At 42.3% G+C, this 14713-nt stretch overlaps 1 protein-coding gene across 11 annotated transcripts in view; it reads right to left on the bottom strand.

Moving 5' to 3' along the window:
• Positions 1-14713, bottom strand: part of LOC134213257 (toll-like receptor Tollo) — a 444443-nt gene that overhangs the window by 30977 nt on the left and 398753 nt on the right. For all 11 annotated transcript variants that reach the window (XM_062692102.1, XM_062692099.1, XM_062692098.1 and 8 more), the window contains 3 exons: positions 3852-4177; positions 2580-2723; positions 2291-2395 (listed from right to left, as the gene is read on the bottom strand). In XM_062692102.1, coding sequence (XP_062548086.1) covers positions 2291-2395; positions 2580-2723; positions 3852-4177 — 575 coding nt within the window. The remainder of the gene's footprint in view (positions 1-2290; positions 2396-2579; positions 2724-3851; positions 4178-14713) is intronic.

Genomic DNA, 14713 nt, shown 5'->3' with positions numbered 1-14713 from the left:
CGCCATCCATATCATGTACAATGCAAAGTTTTGGTATCAAAAATTACATAATTACCAAAACTTTTATCAATAAGTGTTTATTGGAATTGTAATACATCCGCCATTACGCATTTTTGTCCGAGGTACCCCCTTTGGCCAGCAAAGGTACCCCCAGGGGTACATGTACCCCAGGTTGAGAACCGCTGCCTTGAGGCAATTTCTGAGGAAATTCCTGGACGAATCTCCAAAGGAATTTATGGAGGAAATTGCGAATCAATTACTGGGAAAAATTCCGAAGGAATTCCTGGAGAAATCTAGAAATTACTTCAGAAAAACTAGTAGGCATTTCCTTTGGAAATTCCTTCAAAAAATCCTTCAGAAATTACTTTCTGGATTCTTCTGAAATTTCTTTCAAGTATTCTTTTGGGAAGTCTTTGAGAAATACATTCAAAAACTTTTTAAGCTTTAAAATGTCTTCGAAAATTCATTTGGAAATTCCTGCACAAAAACCTCCAGAAATTTCTTCAAAATCTCCTCCAAAAAATTATTTGAAAACTCTTCAAGATTTTTTTTTCATAGATAATCTAAAAAAAGTCCACCAAGAATTACTTCGGGTATTTCTCCAGAGATTTCTTCAAAAGTTTCGTCGAAAAGTCTCCGAGATTCCTTTGTAGATTTCTTCAGAAATTGTTTTGGAATTTCTCCCAGGAAATCCTCTGAAAACAAAGAGAGTTAAATAGTTTCCAATGGAGTTACTAATTGAATTTACAAAAGAATAAAACAACAAACACTAAAAAATTCAGAAGGTATTACTGAAAGAATTTTGAAAAGAACCCATGAAGGCATTTTCGAAGGAAGTTCTGGAAGAATTGGTGTCTTGAAGCGGGATGCTGCTCAGAAGAGGTCTGAGTATGAAAAGTTGACAGAGGGGGTCCTGGGAAATGGGGGTTCAAGTTAGAGCCCTATGCCCAGATTCGAACATCCAGTGCAAGGGCCTGGATGAGATAACCGAGGTCGTCAGGGTCGTCACGCTAAGGCTATGCGGGAATGCAGGTTGCCTCATTCCAAGTACCTGTGGCTGAGGCCAAGAAGGTGCTGGATAAGGTAAAACTGAAAGTGGGCTGGTCGGTGTGCTCGTTGAGCACAAGCCAACCAATTCAGGCCTGTTACAGGTGCCTTGGCCACGGTCATAAATCCTATGTCGATATTCTTGCGGCGAGACTAACTGGTTATACTCCCAAATAGATCACAAGGCGGGTCGGTGCTACAGATCCAGGATGGCGAACCTCACAGTTTAACCCGGAACTGTTAGAGGTGGCACTACGATGGGAAAGACGAACTAGTCAACTCCTGGAAAAGAAGGATCTGCTGTCTCCGCTTCCGTCTATAACGTTCCACGTCCTGCCGGGTACCATGCTTCAGCGCAACTGCCCGCAATTTTTCTAGGTTTTTCGCAACGTCCATTTGCCATAATTTCGCTATAGCTGAACGTTTCTCCTGAGCTTACGATTTGGTACGGATGAGTTTAGCAAGAAAGTGTCTCTTCTATTGGTTTTTGAGACTATGACGAAAAGACGAAAATACCTGCCTTAACCCTATATGAAACCATTAATCTGTTGCTGCTATAAGTTTTTCATGAACCTCGGCGTCGTAACAAATATTCGGCGGCGTGAACAGTTTTTATTCGCCCGAATTCGATTTATTTTCAACCGGCACGGTTGCGTGGTGTCGTTTTAATTACAGTTAAACTTCCAAGAGTCGATGTTCTATGACTTGATATCGACTTATGGAAGCAAATTTTGCCATGATAAAAATATTTTCTGGGTTACTGTGATGATCCCTTCGAACAGCTTCCCAGGGATTTACTATTCCACATCTCGATACTTCCATGAGTCGACACAGTCCCTTCAATATAGACTGGTTTGACTGTATTATTCATTTATCCCTAGTTGCAGCTAATTTATACATTTTTCTTGATTTGAATGATATGTTTCGCTCATTTCATTAATTTTGAACAACTTTTTTGAGTTAAGAACTGTCGAATAGCTGTCTTTTTCATACTCTCATTTAATATTAAGAACATTTTAAGGGATTATTGCAATTCCACGAATTCATTCATTCTTATATAAGACTGCGATAGATGCCACTCATGTTAGGCATCTTTTTGAATTATTATTGCTTTCATTGCTTTTTGGATTTAAAACCTGACTATTAAGCCAATGATTCAATATATAATCGTGACATTCAAATTTGTTACACTAATCTCGATTCTCTCGACCATAAATATATGCAATCAATTCGATTCACCCACCTGATTTTGGCCCAAATCCAGCTCGGTGAGGTGCGTCAGCATATTATAAACCTGCGGGTTCACGTTCAACAGATGACAGCCACGAACCTTCAGCACTTTCAATTCCTGGAAAGGTGAACCGCAGATAAAAGAAAACGGAAAGAAAAATAAATAAATCTAACTAAGATATCAAGGATGACGGTGGGAATCGTATTCAGTACTAACGCGATGCCTATCTTAACAAAGCAAAAGCCCTCCCATTATTAGCATATAAAATGGCAACAGTCAGCGCTGCGCTCATGATACGCACCTGAACGTCCTTGAACACCTCCGGCGGTAGGTCGTCAATGGGATTCCGGCTCAGATCCAGGTGCTTCAGCTTTGCCAAGTGGAGGAAGAGGCGTGCGTTCAGCTCGTCGATGGAATTGTCCGCCAGGTTTAGCGATTTTAGGCTCTGTCATTGGGAGGGAAATGGGTGGAAATTGAAGATGCGTGTATGGTAAAGAGGCTTTTGTAATGTGACGGGTATTAGAGGGCTGGTGGCATTTTAACAAGTGTGCACATTACTATGCAAAACGTGGAGCCATAAATTTTAATGTATCACCCGAATGATCTTTCTCTTGACTGTCAAAGGAAATTTTCCAACGGTTAGATTATTCGTTAGATTATTCAGCAAGATATTGGTTGTTCGCACAATGAGATATTTAATAGCCGATGAAGTTTCAAATCGAATTTTTCATGTAACATTTTCTAAAAAAATCTAATAAATTCAAACATTTTGTGATATATTTGAATTTTTCTAATTTGTGAAACGGTTTAGATCAATGGAAAAAAAAATTGCCAACAGCTTTTGTTTGTAAATGGCTGAGCAAACAAAACAAAAAGAGGCTGACATGCGAGTACCGGCAGTATATTCAAACAATTTCGGCAGATTGTTCGGATTGCATGCTTAACAACATTTCATATTGAATACATTACTGGTTGAACTCATAAAATTGATATAGTTGGAAAATTATGCGATACAATAAATATAAGAGCTCTGTTCACAAACTTTCAGATGATTCTGAGAATGCTTTAAAACAACATCAATTTCTATGAAGTGTCGGAACATAACTCAGAACATCACAGAAACTAGCAATGCGCCACGTTGTTAACAATTTTGCCTATCGTCGAAGTGCGCAATTTTTTTTATCTGGATTCAAGCATATTGTGTGCCAGGTTATAAAATTATGCAAATAATAAAAATCAAACGTAATGTCCGCCTTCCACGTCATCGAGGTGCTGACGTGAGAAGCACCAATATTTCCTATACACAATGAGCCGACAGCAGGATGCTACTGCGTCAGTTGCCATATCGAGCGAATAATAACGTTCAACTTCAAAAGGAATTATCATGAAAATTTTACTGTTGTTTGCATTCCTGGTAGGGCCTATCGTGAGCCTACCAGAATTCTAATGCTAATATTTGATCACAGAGCTCAGATGAGCCTGCTTTGGCAAACACCCGGATTCAGCGTGCAAGAGGGGGAAAATAAGTAATTGAATTCGAACTCGTTCCACCCTACCCGCCACCCCAACGTACCTTCAAATGCCCGAACGTCCCACTCGCTATCCGCTCCATCCGGTTCTTCGACAAATCCAGCTCCAGCAGATTATCCTGCCCTCGGAAGTTATCGACAATGATTTGGGTGATGTTGTTCCGCGACAGGTCCAGGGTGCGTAGCTTGACCAGACCCCAGAAAGAATTCATTCCGATGGCCGGCACGTTGGCGTTGTTTATTTTTAACGCCTCCAGCTTTGACAGCGACTGGAACATCGGACCGATGGTGAGCGAGTTTTTCGATCCCCGAATCAGGATCACTTCCACTTCTTTGTCGAAGTCGTGCACCGGAACCGTTCGCCATTGTACTGTGGAATAGAAATGAGGAAATTTTAAAGTTATTTAAGGGCCAATAATCTATGGTTTCTAGACTTATGAAGGTTGAAAATTGATCGTTTGCTGACATCCCAGCGTAAATTTCGATAATAAGCTTGTGTTGCATCGCCCGTAGCGAAGCTTTTGTTACCTTCAATCCAAAATCAAACAGTGTAATGAAATCATTCATTTGATACTTTAACTTGGGTATGAACAGCATTATACAAATATTTAACGAATACCTCCCTAGTAACATTTTGGTTTTGTGCTGGTTTTATGACACTCTTGAAGAGTAAATTATGGTCTTCAAGAGCGTTATAAAACTAAAAATGTTACTTGGGCTATTTGCATTACTAATTGAGCTGTTGCCCAAGAAACATGGAAAATTTCTCGACAATCCTAAGAAAAAGAAAAATTTAGAGACATATTAGAAAAATCGAACTTCTGATAAGCGTGAACGGGCTTGGTAGTCATACGGCTACTGCTTTTGCCTCATACGCAGTAGGTCGTGGGTTCAATCCCAGGTCCGATCCATTCTCCTACTTTGTATCTTTCTTTATTTTTCTCATGGAAATGGACTTCTTGACTATTCTAGCAGCAGCTGATCGAATTGGAAAGGAAAGAACAAGCTTGTTTTTTTTATAGAATTAGAAATTCCATAAATTATTTTCTCCTATCTATCACATTGGAATTTCGTTAACCAAGTTGAAACTTTGCTTCTCAAACCTAACCCGAAAATACAAAAAAAAATCCACATAAGCTAGAACATTGACTTGCATTCTGACGTGGCAGGCGCCAATGTGACCTAACAAATGAGTGTTGGTAAAATCATTCATAAATCTCAATCATTGCGCGCGAACTTACTCGTTTGCGAGTTCCATTTTAGGTGCGTTTCAACTCACGATTAATTTGAATAGTTCATGAGTTTTTTTTTCAACTCAACCCGTATTTATACATTGAAGCAAGGATGTTATTGATCATTTAGTAATTTGCTTTCGATCATTTAGTAGTTTGTCAATAACTCATTCCAAAAGCTGAATTTCAAAATGTGTTGTATGGTGGACTGCTAGTGCGAAGGTTTTTCTACAACTCTGCCTAATGGTTTGTTGTTAGAATTCAACTAATAACGGATTAATTAACTACAAAACGAGATTCAGCCTTCCAAACTTGGTCATCTCTTATATATAAAAATGAAATGGTCTGTGTTCGTATCCGCATAACTCGAAAACGGCTGGATGGATTTTTTTCATTTCTTCAGCAGAAACATTTGTTCTAGTTTCCGACGGGTTTATATGATATTTCCTAATGCGAAAATTACGAGTAAAGTTGAGCAAATCGTGAAAAACTAAAATTGTGATTCCTATGCGAACTTTGCATGGGCAGTTCGGAACGCACATTCTCGCCTACTATGCAGGACAACGTCTGCCGGGTCAACTAGTTTTGTATAAAAAACGGCCTCTGGTCTTATAGTTTTGTCCGACATTCGAGATTCGCAATACTTTATTTTGATAAAGTATTCCCAAATAAATTTCTTGGTTTTCTTAAAATAATTTCCGGAGGAAGTTCTGAAGGAATACATGAAGAAAATTCCAAAATGTTCAAAACAATTCTTTAAGAAATTTAAGAATACGAGACGAGCCAGCCTTGGGTTGAAAGTCTCCTTAATAAAGATATAAAAAAAAATTAAGAGTATCGGTAATTTCTTTACATACCTTGGAACTTATATTTTACTTATACTATATTTTACTATGATATCTGAAAATTCGTTCTAGAATTTTGGAAGAAAGTGGCGGAGGAAATTCCGAAGGAGAATCTCCTTTCAACAGTGTAATGCAATAGACTAATAAATTGATTTGCAATACTTTTTGAGCTTTCCGATGGATGGCTTCTGTGTGGAAGTGTACCCATCTACATGGGTAGAAATTTTTTAAAGTATTTCAAAAAGGAGCTCTGAAGAATTAGTCTTAGAATAATTTTTGAAGGAATTTCCAAAAGAATTTCCTAAGGTACTGAGAAGTTCTGAAGCAATTCTCGAGGAAAATTTCAAAGTTTAATTTGTGGAGGAATTCCTGGAGAAATTTCTGACGAAATGTTTGAAGGTCTACTAGAATGAGTTTCTTGATGACTTACCAAATTAGCTCCGTAATATATTTCCTAGGGAGGTCCGTAATATATAGGTCCGAGTGCCAGCGAGGGACTCTAAGTGAAACTGTGAACCATGGTCCACCGGGAATAAGGAGGAATGGTCCTCCGGAAATTTAGGGGGTTTGGTGTCAGGCCCTGCAAGCTAGCCTTTAAAAAACATAAGCGGTACAAAAAACATAAGCTTTAAAAAATCAAAACAGTACGGACCGGAACAACCGGCGAAGACCACTGCGATGAAAAAGAACTAGCGATTGGAATCTCGGTTCGTGGAACTGCAAATCTCTCAACTTCATCGGGAGCACACGCATACTAGCCAATGTGCTCAAGGACCGTGGATTCGACATCGTAGCGCTGCAGGAGGTTTGTTGGAAGAGATCAATGGTACGAACGTTTAGAGGTAATCATATCATCTACCAGGGCTGCGAAATGGTGAGTTGACATCCGGGAAGGGGCGCCTAACATAGCTCTGGTCCTCACAAGTTCCAATACTCACGCTTCCACGGGTCTTCCGATGACAATTGACCGCCAGCTAAGGGTTGCGTACTTAGCTGGTAGTGCAGCCTGGGCACTGTTGTCCTTCTGACATCAGCTAGAGTGAGAGGGTGCGTACTGTGGGGTCTGCCTAGGATGTGGTGGGGTTCGACAGTGGGCTCTGTTGAACTTCTATAAAAAGCTGCATGTGTCCCCAAGCAGACCCTATCAAAGCGACCGTGTGCTGCTCAAAGCGCACTATAGTCTAGTCCTGGTGTTGGGTGGGACTTTAAACAAATTTGACCCGACTGATCGAGCGTCTGTCCACCAAGGAGGTGCGGCTCCAACAGCGTCTGTTCTGGCATCCAGCGGCTGAGTATGAAATGCTATTCCCCGGAAGCTATACCTAAGATGGCAGCCCCATCCCGGTGGATAGGGAACCTTGGGCCAACAACCTACTGTTCCCGAAACATCAATTTGTTCGAGAATCCGATAATGAAAGAATACGGACTGATTTTACGGCGACGACTCTTAGCGCGAAACAACGGACACGAATAGGAACATGGAACGTTTTAACCCTAGCCCAGCAGGGTAAATTGGCACAACTTGCCAATGAGGCACGCCGCATGAAGCTTGAGATCCTGAGACTGAGTGAAGTCCGTTGGCCAAACTTTGGAGAACACAGAACGCCGTCGGGACAAGTTCTGCTATACTCTGGTTTACGAGGTGAACACGCTCCCCGGCATCGCGGAGTTGGCTTCCTACTAAGCGCTCAGGCACACTCTGCGCTTATGAAGTGGGAACCTATAAGTGAAAGAATAATTGTTGCCAGATTTAGAACACGGGTCCGAAACCTTACTATAATCCAATGTTATGCGCCAACCGATGCTGCCGATCTGCAAGACAAAGAGAACTTCTACAGTCAACTCAATGCCGTCGTAGATAGAATTCCGAAGGGTGATATCAAGATCTGTTTGGGCGACTTCAATGCGAAGATCGGATCCGACAACTCGAACCATGAGCGCATTATGGGACGCCATGGTCTCGGAGAAATGAGCGAAAACGGAGAGCTGTTCGCAGAATTTTGTGGTAATAACGACATGGTGATCGGGGGATCGCTCTTCCCTCATCGACCGGTTCACAAGGTCACGTGGGTCTCCCGTGACGGCTTTACAGAAAATCAAATCGACCACATCTGCATCAGCCGAAAATGGAAACGGAGCCTTCTTGATGTACGGAATAAATGTAGTGCCGATATCGCGTCTGATCATCACCTCCTCATCGGCGAAATACGCCTGCGCATTGCGCGGATTCGTCGGCAGGAGGAAAGAGTTGGACGACGATTCAACACACGCCGACTGGAAGATGCCACGGTGAAACGGTCCTTCGTTGAAGAACTGGAGACGCGTGCTGCAGATATTCCGGAAGGTGGCAGCGTGGAAGACCAATGGACCGCCATCAAGAATGCCTTCATCGCCACCAGCGAGAACAATCTGGGCGAACTACGCACCCAGAGAAAACAATGGATCACCGATGAGACCTGGAGGAAGATAGAGGAGCGAAGAGAAGCCAAAGCCGCGATAGAGCGATCGAAAACCAGAGGAGCCAAAGTCTTAGCCCGTCAACGATACACGGCTCTTGAGAAGGAAGTAAAACGCTCATGTCGACGGGACAAGCGAGCGTGGGCAGACTCTCTGGCCGACGAAGGAGAGAGAGCCGCCGCAACCGGGGACATTCGCCTCCTGTACGATATCTCACGACGATTAAGTGGGGCGAAGATGAATGCAACGATGCCTGTGAAAGACGCGAATGATCAGTTATTGACCGACCCAACTGACCAGCTGAAACGCTGGTTTGAGCACTTCGAACAACTTTTTCAAGTGCCAACCAGCCCATTACCACCTCGGCATGATCTGCCTAGGATCCGACGTATAACACGGGTCAATACCGAAGCTCCATCACTGCTAGAGATTCAAACAGCCATCCAAAGCATGAAATCGAATAAAGCCCCAGGGGTCGACCGCATATCAGCCGAGATGCTCAAAGCTGACCCCATGACATCCGCTCAACTACTGCATCGTTTATTTCGTAATATCTGGGACACCGCAACTTTCCCGGTCGACTGGATGCAAGGTATCTTAGTGAAGGTGCCCAAAAAGGGTGACCTGACTGTATGCGATAACTGGCATTATGTATTATGTATTATGTTGCTGTGTACCGTTCTCAAAGTTCTGTGCAAAATTATCCTAGCCCGGATTCAGGAGAAGATCGATGCGACTCTCCGGCGGCAGCAAGCCGGATTCCGTGCCGGAAGATCCTGTGTGGACCATATTGTCACGCTCCGCATCATTCTGGAGCAGGTTAACGAATTCCAAGAGTCCCTTTACTTGGTATTCATTGACTACGAAAAAGCTTTCGACCGTCTCAATCACGAGAATATGTGGAGCGCCCTGAGACGCAAGGGGATTCCTGAGAAAATCATCGGCCTCATCGAAGCACAGTACGAGGCCTTTTCGTGTAGAGTGCTGCAAAATGGGGTCCTGTCCGACCCTATCCGGGTCGTAGCTGGTGTGAGGCAAGGATGTATTCTATCACCGTTACTGTTCCTCATCGTAATCGATGAGATTCTGGTAGATGCGATTGACCGTGAACCAAACCGCGGGCTGTTATGGCAGCCTATAACCATGGAGCACCTAAACGACTTCGAATTGGCGGATGACGTTGCACTACTCGCGCAACGGCGCTCTGATATGCAGAGTAAGCTCAACGACCTTGCCGATCGCTCCTCCTCGGCAGGTTTAGTCATCAACGTCAACAAAACCAAATCGTTGGATGTATACACGGTGACTCCTTCCAGTTTCACAGTAGCCGGGCAACCAGTGGAGAATTTTTTTTTTTTTTTTTATTGGCTTTATTAAGGAGACTTGCAGCCCCAGGCTGGCTCGCCTCCGCCAGTGGAGAATGTTGAAAGCTTCCAATATCTTGGTAGCCAAATGGCGTCAGACGGCGGTACCAAGATCGACATAGGCGCACGGATCAAGAAAGCAAGGGCTGCCTTTGCGAGTTTAAGAAATATCTGGAAAAACAGGCAGATAAGTGAACGCACCAAAATACGAATTTTCAACTCTAACGTGAAATCTGTGCTGTTATACGCTAGCGAAACATGGTGTGTATCAGTGGAGAACACTCAACGGTTGCAGGTGTTCATTAACAGATGCCTGCGGTATATAATTCGGGCCTGGTGGCCTCACAACTGGATCTCAAACAACGAGCTCCATCGTCGTTGTCACCAGAGGCCGATAACAACAGAAATTCGGGATCGGAAGTGGGGCTGGGTCGGCCACACTCTACGTAGGGCGGAAACGAAATCTGTAAGCAAGCATTAGACTGGAACCCAGCGGGACATCGCAGCAGAGGCAGACCCAGAGGCTCATGGCGGCGAAGCCTCAATAAAGAAATAAAAGAAGTCGACCGAAATCTAACCTGGCAACAGGTTAAAGCGATAGCCGGGCATCGCTCAGGATGGAGATCTTTCAAGTCGGCCCTTTGCACCACCGGAGGTGTACAGGATCCATAAGTAAGTAAGTAGCGCCGGCCGTGTCCGAATGGAGGTCAATTAAGGAATAGGTAGGAAATTGTTGACGTGATACTCGCTTTGATAGAAGCCGACGAGTCATCTGCACTTCCACGAGAAATCACTGGGATGTTGGATATATGGGGTAGGGAGTGTGGTAGGGTTCGTTTTGGTAAACGGTATGCCGTGTATAGCGTGTAGTTTGATCGATGAAGACAATTCTCTTTTTATATTTATTGCCGCACAAAGCAGAACAAAATTTCGGTGATCGGCTGATCGTTCTGCTTACCGCACAAAGCAGAATAAAACTTTGATGACCGGCCGATCGTTCTGCTTATTGAAGAAAACATGTCTGGACGCGATTTAAACTTTTACTATCAAATTAATTACCCAAGCGCACGATGCAGAACAAATTTGTTTCGATTACCGGCCGATCCTTCTGCTTACCGCACAAGGCAGAAAAAAGTTTCGATGACCGGCCGATCGTTCTGCTTACCGAAGCAAACACGTCTGGACGCGATCTCTGATCGTTCTACATCCAATATAAAACACGAACAAATCTGCACTGTTCTGATTGTTTCACTTTCAATTTACTCGCCGACACAGCAAAATCAGACATTTTGATAACCACGCCACCGTACTGCGTCCAACACAAAACACGAACAAACTTGCACTCTTTACTATTTATCAAATTATATTTATTCCGTGGACTATCCCGCGACGAAGAAAAAATCTCACAAACCGACGCGAACTTCATCACGATCCATCAAACAATCTACATTCCGTACCGCAACGACTTCTCCTAAATCTTACCCTCACCCACCTTCAGCAGCATAGGGGCCGTACACTCATTTATTATACTGGGTGTAATAAAAAGCAGAATAGAAAGTGAAAAAATGTGTAGTCAAATTTAAATTAAATGATTCATTTGTTTTCTACTGGTTTCCGTCAATGAATGTATATGTTTGGAAGAAAAACGGAGTTGCTTGGCTTTTTAATCTTTTGTTCAGTGTTAATACATTGCTAATTCATCGAAAATGAATTCCATGTTTAGCCATTCTAGGATTATTTGACATGATCCAGAAAACCTCTGAGCTGAATGGTGAAAAGTTCTGAAGCTTCTTAGAAGACGCGGTGAGATCTATCCTTGTTCTCTTATAATATTTCAGTTGAATAATGTTCTTTTTATGTCTCTTGAAAACCTTTCGTAGAACTTTTGTTTGTGGTCATAATTATATCTCTTGACAAATTATTTGTTGTTCATTCTATCAATACTAGCAGTATTAATTAACGTCAATGTGTGTAGAGTTAGATTGGATCATCGCTCTCACCGACAGTCTGGAGGTCGGATAACAAAATTGTTCAAAAAGATCTCTCACAATTTAGTTTTCTTGCCAATCTTTCAATTCTTTTATCTTGAATAAATTGCATTTGCAAGTAACTTTCACTTTTATATTCTATAGCTTGATATAATCTCTGAACCTTTTATTATATTCATTGTGAACATTGTATTCTTCAATTTAATAATGTGGTTATATTTGTTATGCTCTCTATATTACTTCTTTTTCCTCATATTTTCATGAATGGATGATCTCTTAATTAGACTCTTGCAGATCTGACTGTATTTATGGTAGTTCTATTTTTAAAGCAAATCAAATGTATTTAGAAAACTTACTATTATATTCAAAAGTAATTGAATTTGACTTTATAGTGGACGATCTAAATTGATGTACACAGGGCCGGATTTATGGGGGGGGGGGGGCCGTGGCCCCGGGCCCCCACAAATCTTATGTACCAAAACCAACCTTTTTTGTACATTTTGGGGCCCCCACATACCGTCGGCCCCGGGGCCCCCTTCCGGCTAAATCCGGCCCTGGATGTACACTTAGTAGCTCTTTATATTTCTAACCTTCATCGTTTTATCAATTTAAATATTCATGAAAATAACCACTAAATACGTACAGGGCATCGTTTGCTGCTATTGCCGCGGATATTGTGGGAGTCCCAGGTATCCGGTTCACGCTTTAGTTAGCAACGGTGGCTCTTCTCGACCTTCTACTTCCTTAGTAGATAGTACAAATAAGGGCGTCCTTGTGAAGTTTTGCTGTACCTGTTATGAACAACTAGTACATCCCATTCCCTACACTTTCTGAAGAAACATTTCGTGCTTCAGAAGTGAATCCTTTTTGTAGTACTAGTCTTCGTAACAAAAAGGGCACCATAACGGAGCATGCGATCTGATCAAATTATTCGTATTACTACTTGATCAACGCCCCCAGATGGTTGAGGAATAGAGGATGACACACACACACACACACATTTGCCATTGACGTTTATTCGCTATTTCTCTTCGTTCCGACCCGATCCGTGTTTTGTGTGTATAGTGCAGTTTAATCGTTGTATTGTGAATCAAATGTGATTTACGGGTTGCAAATTCGGTAGTGATTGATCACAAAAACAACCCATTACTAGCGACATCTACCAGAAATTTTATGAAGTTAAGTTTGCACGTAACGACTACGGTATACCGAAAGGCGCATCTTAACACTCTAGTACGATACCACACAATACGAAATGGATTGCTGCCAATCTTGCGCAAACGCGACTTTGGAAGTGCAATAAATTGCAGCGGATCATGTGGTAAAATTTTTCATTTTGCTTGCGTAGGGATCACCAAAACGCATTATTCCTCTTGGTGTGCTAAAATCGGCATGTATTGGTTTTGCGACATTGCGTGAGCTGCTCATCCGTAGGTATAGATTCAATGGACACGCGCCTTGGTAGTTATGGCGAAAATCTTCGCAAAATCAATAGACCGTTATGCTGTAATCAGCAGCAAACGACGACGACCATCAATTCACTGCCTCATGATAACTTCTCACAGCGTATTGATGAGATAAACTTGGATGACACCTCGGACGATCCAGTTAACCGTTCTAGGTCGTGCGATGACACTTCTTTCTTCGAGGTCCTCGACGAAGTGAACACTTCTATTGCCAATGTACCGGATAAGTTTGTCGTTGGGAGTAAACGAGTGCAAATAATCGAAAAACCGTGTACTCGTTCCGCATTCATTAGGAATGCAGCCCGCACAGTTTCTACTCCAGCAGCAACAATAGAAAAAAAGAAGGGAGCGACAAGTAGAGCACCGGCTGTCGATAGAAGCATAAACCGTTCCGTTTCCGCTGACGCTACTAAGGAATCCGTTACGCGTAGCGGTTCAAGCTAGACCTGTGCGCCGATCTACTTTGAATCGGCGGCGGCGTGACTGCCTTTTTCTAACGGCGGCGGCGGCTTAGCCGGCGTCACGCCGCGGTTGTTTTCGGCGGCGGCGGCGGCGGCTCGATCGGCGTGGTTCAAAATTTTCCTTCAAACAGTTCAAGCAATTTAAATGTCTGCATTTCTCGTGCAATAAAAGCATAAAATATATAAAGTACGCTGCTAATTTTAACACTGTATACTAGCGAGAAAGTGTGCAAAAACTTTTGCTGTTCGTTCTAATTTATATAGAGGTGACATGGTTCAGAATAAGCCTCTTTGGAAATCCCATAAAATTCCACAGAGATCCTACATGAGAAAAATCTTTGAAACTTCCAAAGAATTCTTCTGAAACTTCCAGAATATTTAAGTAGGGGAAGTGCACCGGTTTTGGCCAACTTAGTGCCTATTTTGGCCAACCCTGGAAAATACATATTTTTCCAAAATAATCGATCAGTTGAAAGCAGCGTTGAACCGTGAGGGATATATCTTTTGATGGAACTAATAAAACCCTCGCGAATTGCTTTATTTTTGGAGTTATTCGCAAAATTGGCCAAATTAGGAACATGGCCAAAACCGGTACAGTTCCCCTAAAGCATTTTTTCGTAAGTCACCCAAGAATCCCTCCAGGAACTTCTTCAAGAATTCCTTATAAACTTCTCCAGGAATTCCTTCAGAAATACCATGAGCAGATTTTCCTAAGATTCCTTTGAAAAAAAATTCAGGAATTTCTTTACAATTTTCTCCAGTGATTTCTCCAGAAATTCTTTATGAATTTCTTCAATAGTTCTTCCGGGAGGGAGTGTAATTCGTAGTAAAAATACTAGCAAAAATTCTGAATTGGGCCTCTTAGCCTGGTGGCTACAAAGCAAGGCCATGCTGAAAGTGACTGGATTCATTTCATGGTACGATGTTGGTTTTATGATACTTCCCTCTGCCTTTGAGCATTATCATATTAGTTTTATTACACAGGAATGCAGGAATGATGAAGCGGCTCAAAAACCTCGTAGTTAATAACTGTGGAAGTGCTTAATAAACACTAAGCTGCAATATAGCAATTTTCAAATTAGGATGTAATGCC

This window comes from Armigeres subalbatus, chromosome 2 (assembly GCF_024139115.2).
Source record: "Armigeres subalbatus isolate Guangzhou_Male chromosome 2, GZ_Asu_2, whole genome shotgun sequence".
Classification (NCBI taxonomy): Eukaryota; Metazoa; Arthropoda; class Insecta; order Diptera; family Culicidae; genus Armigeres; species Armigeres subalbatus.
This window is presented reverse-complemented; position numbering and strand designations above follow the sequence as displayed.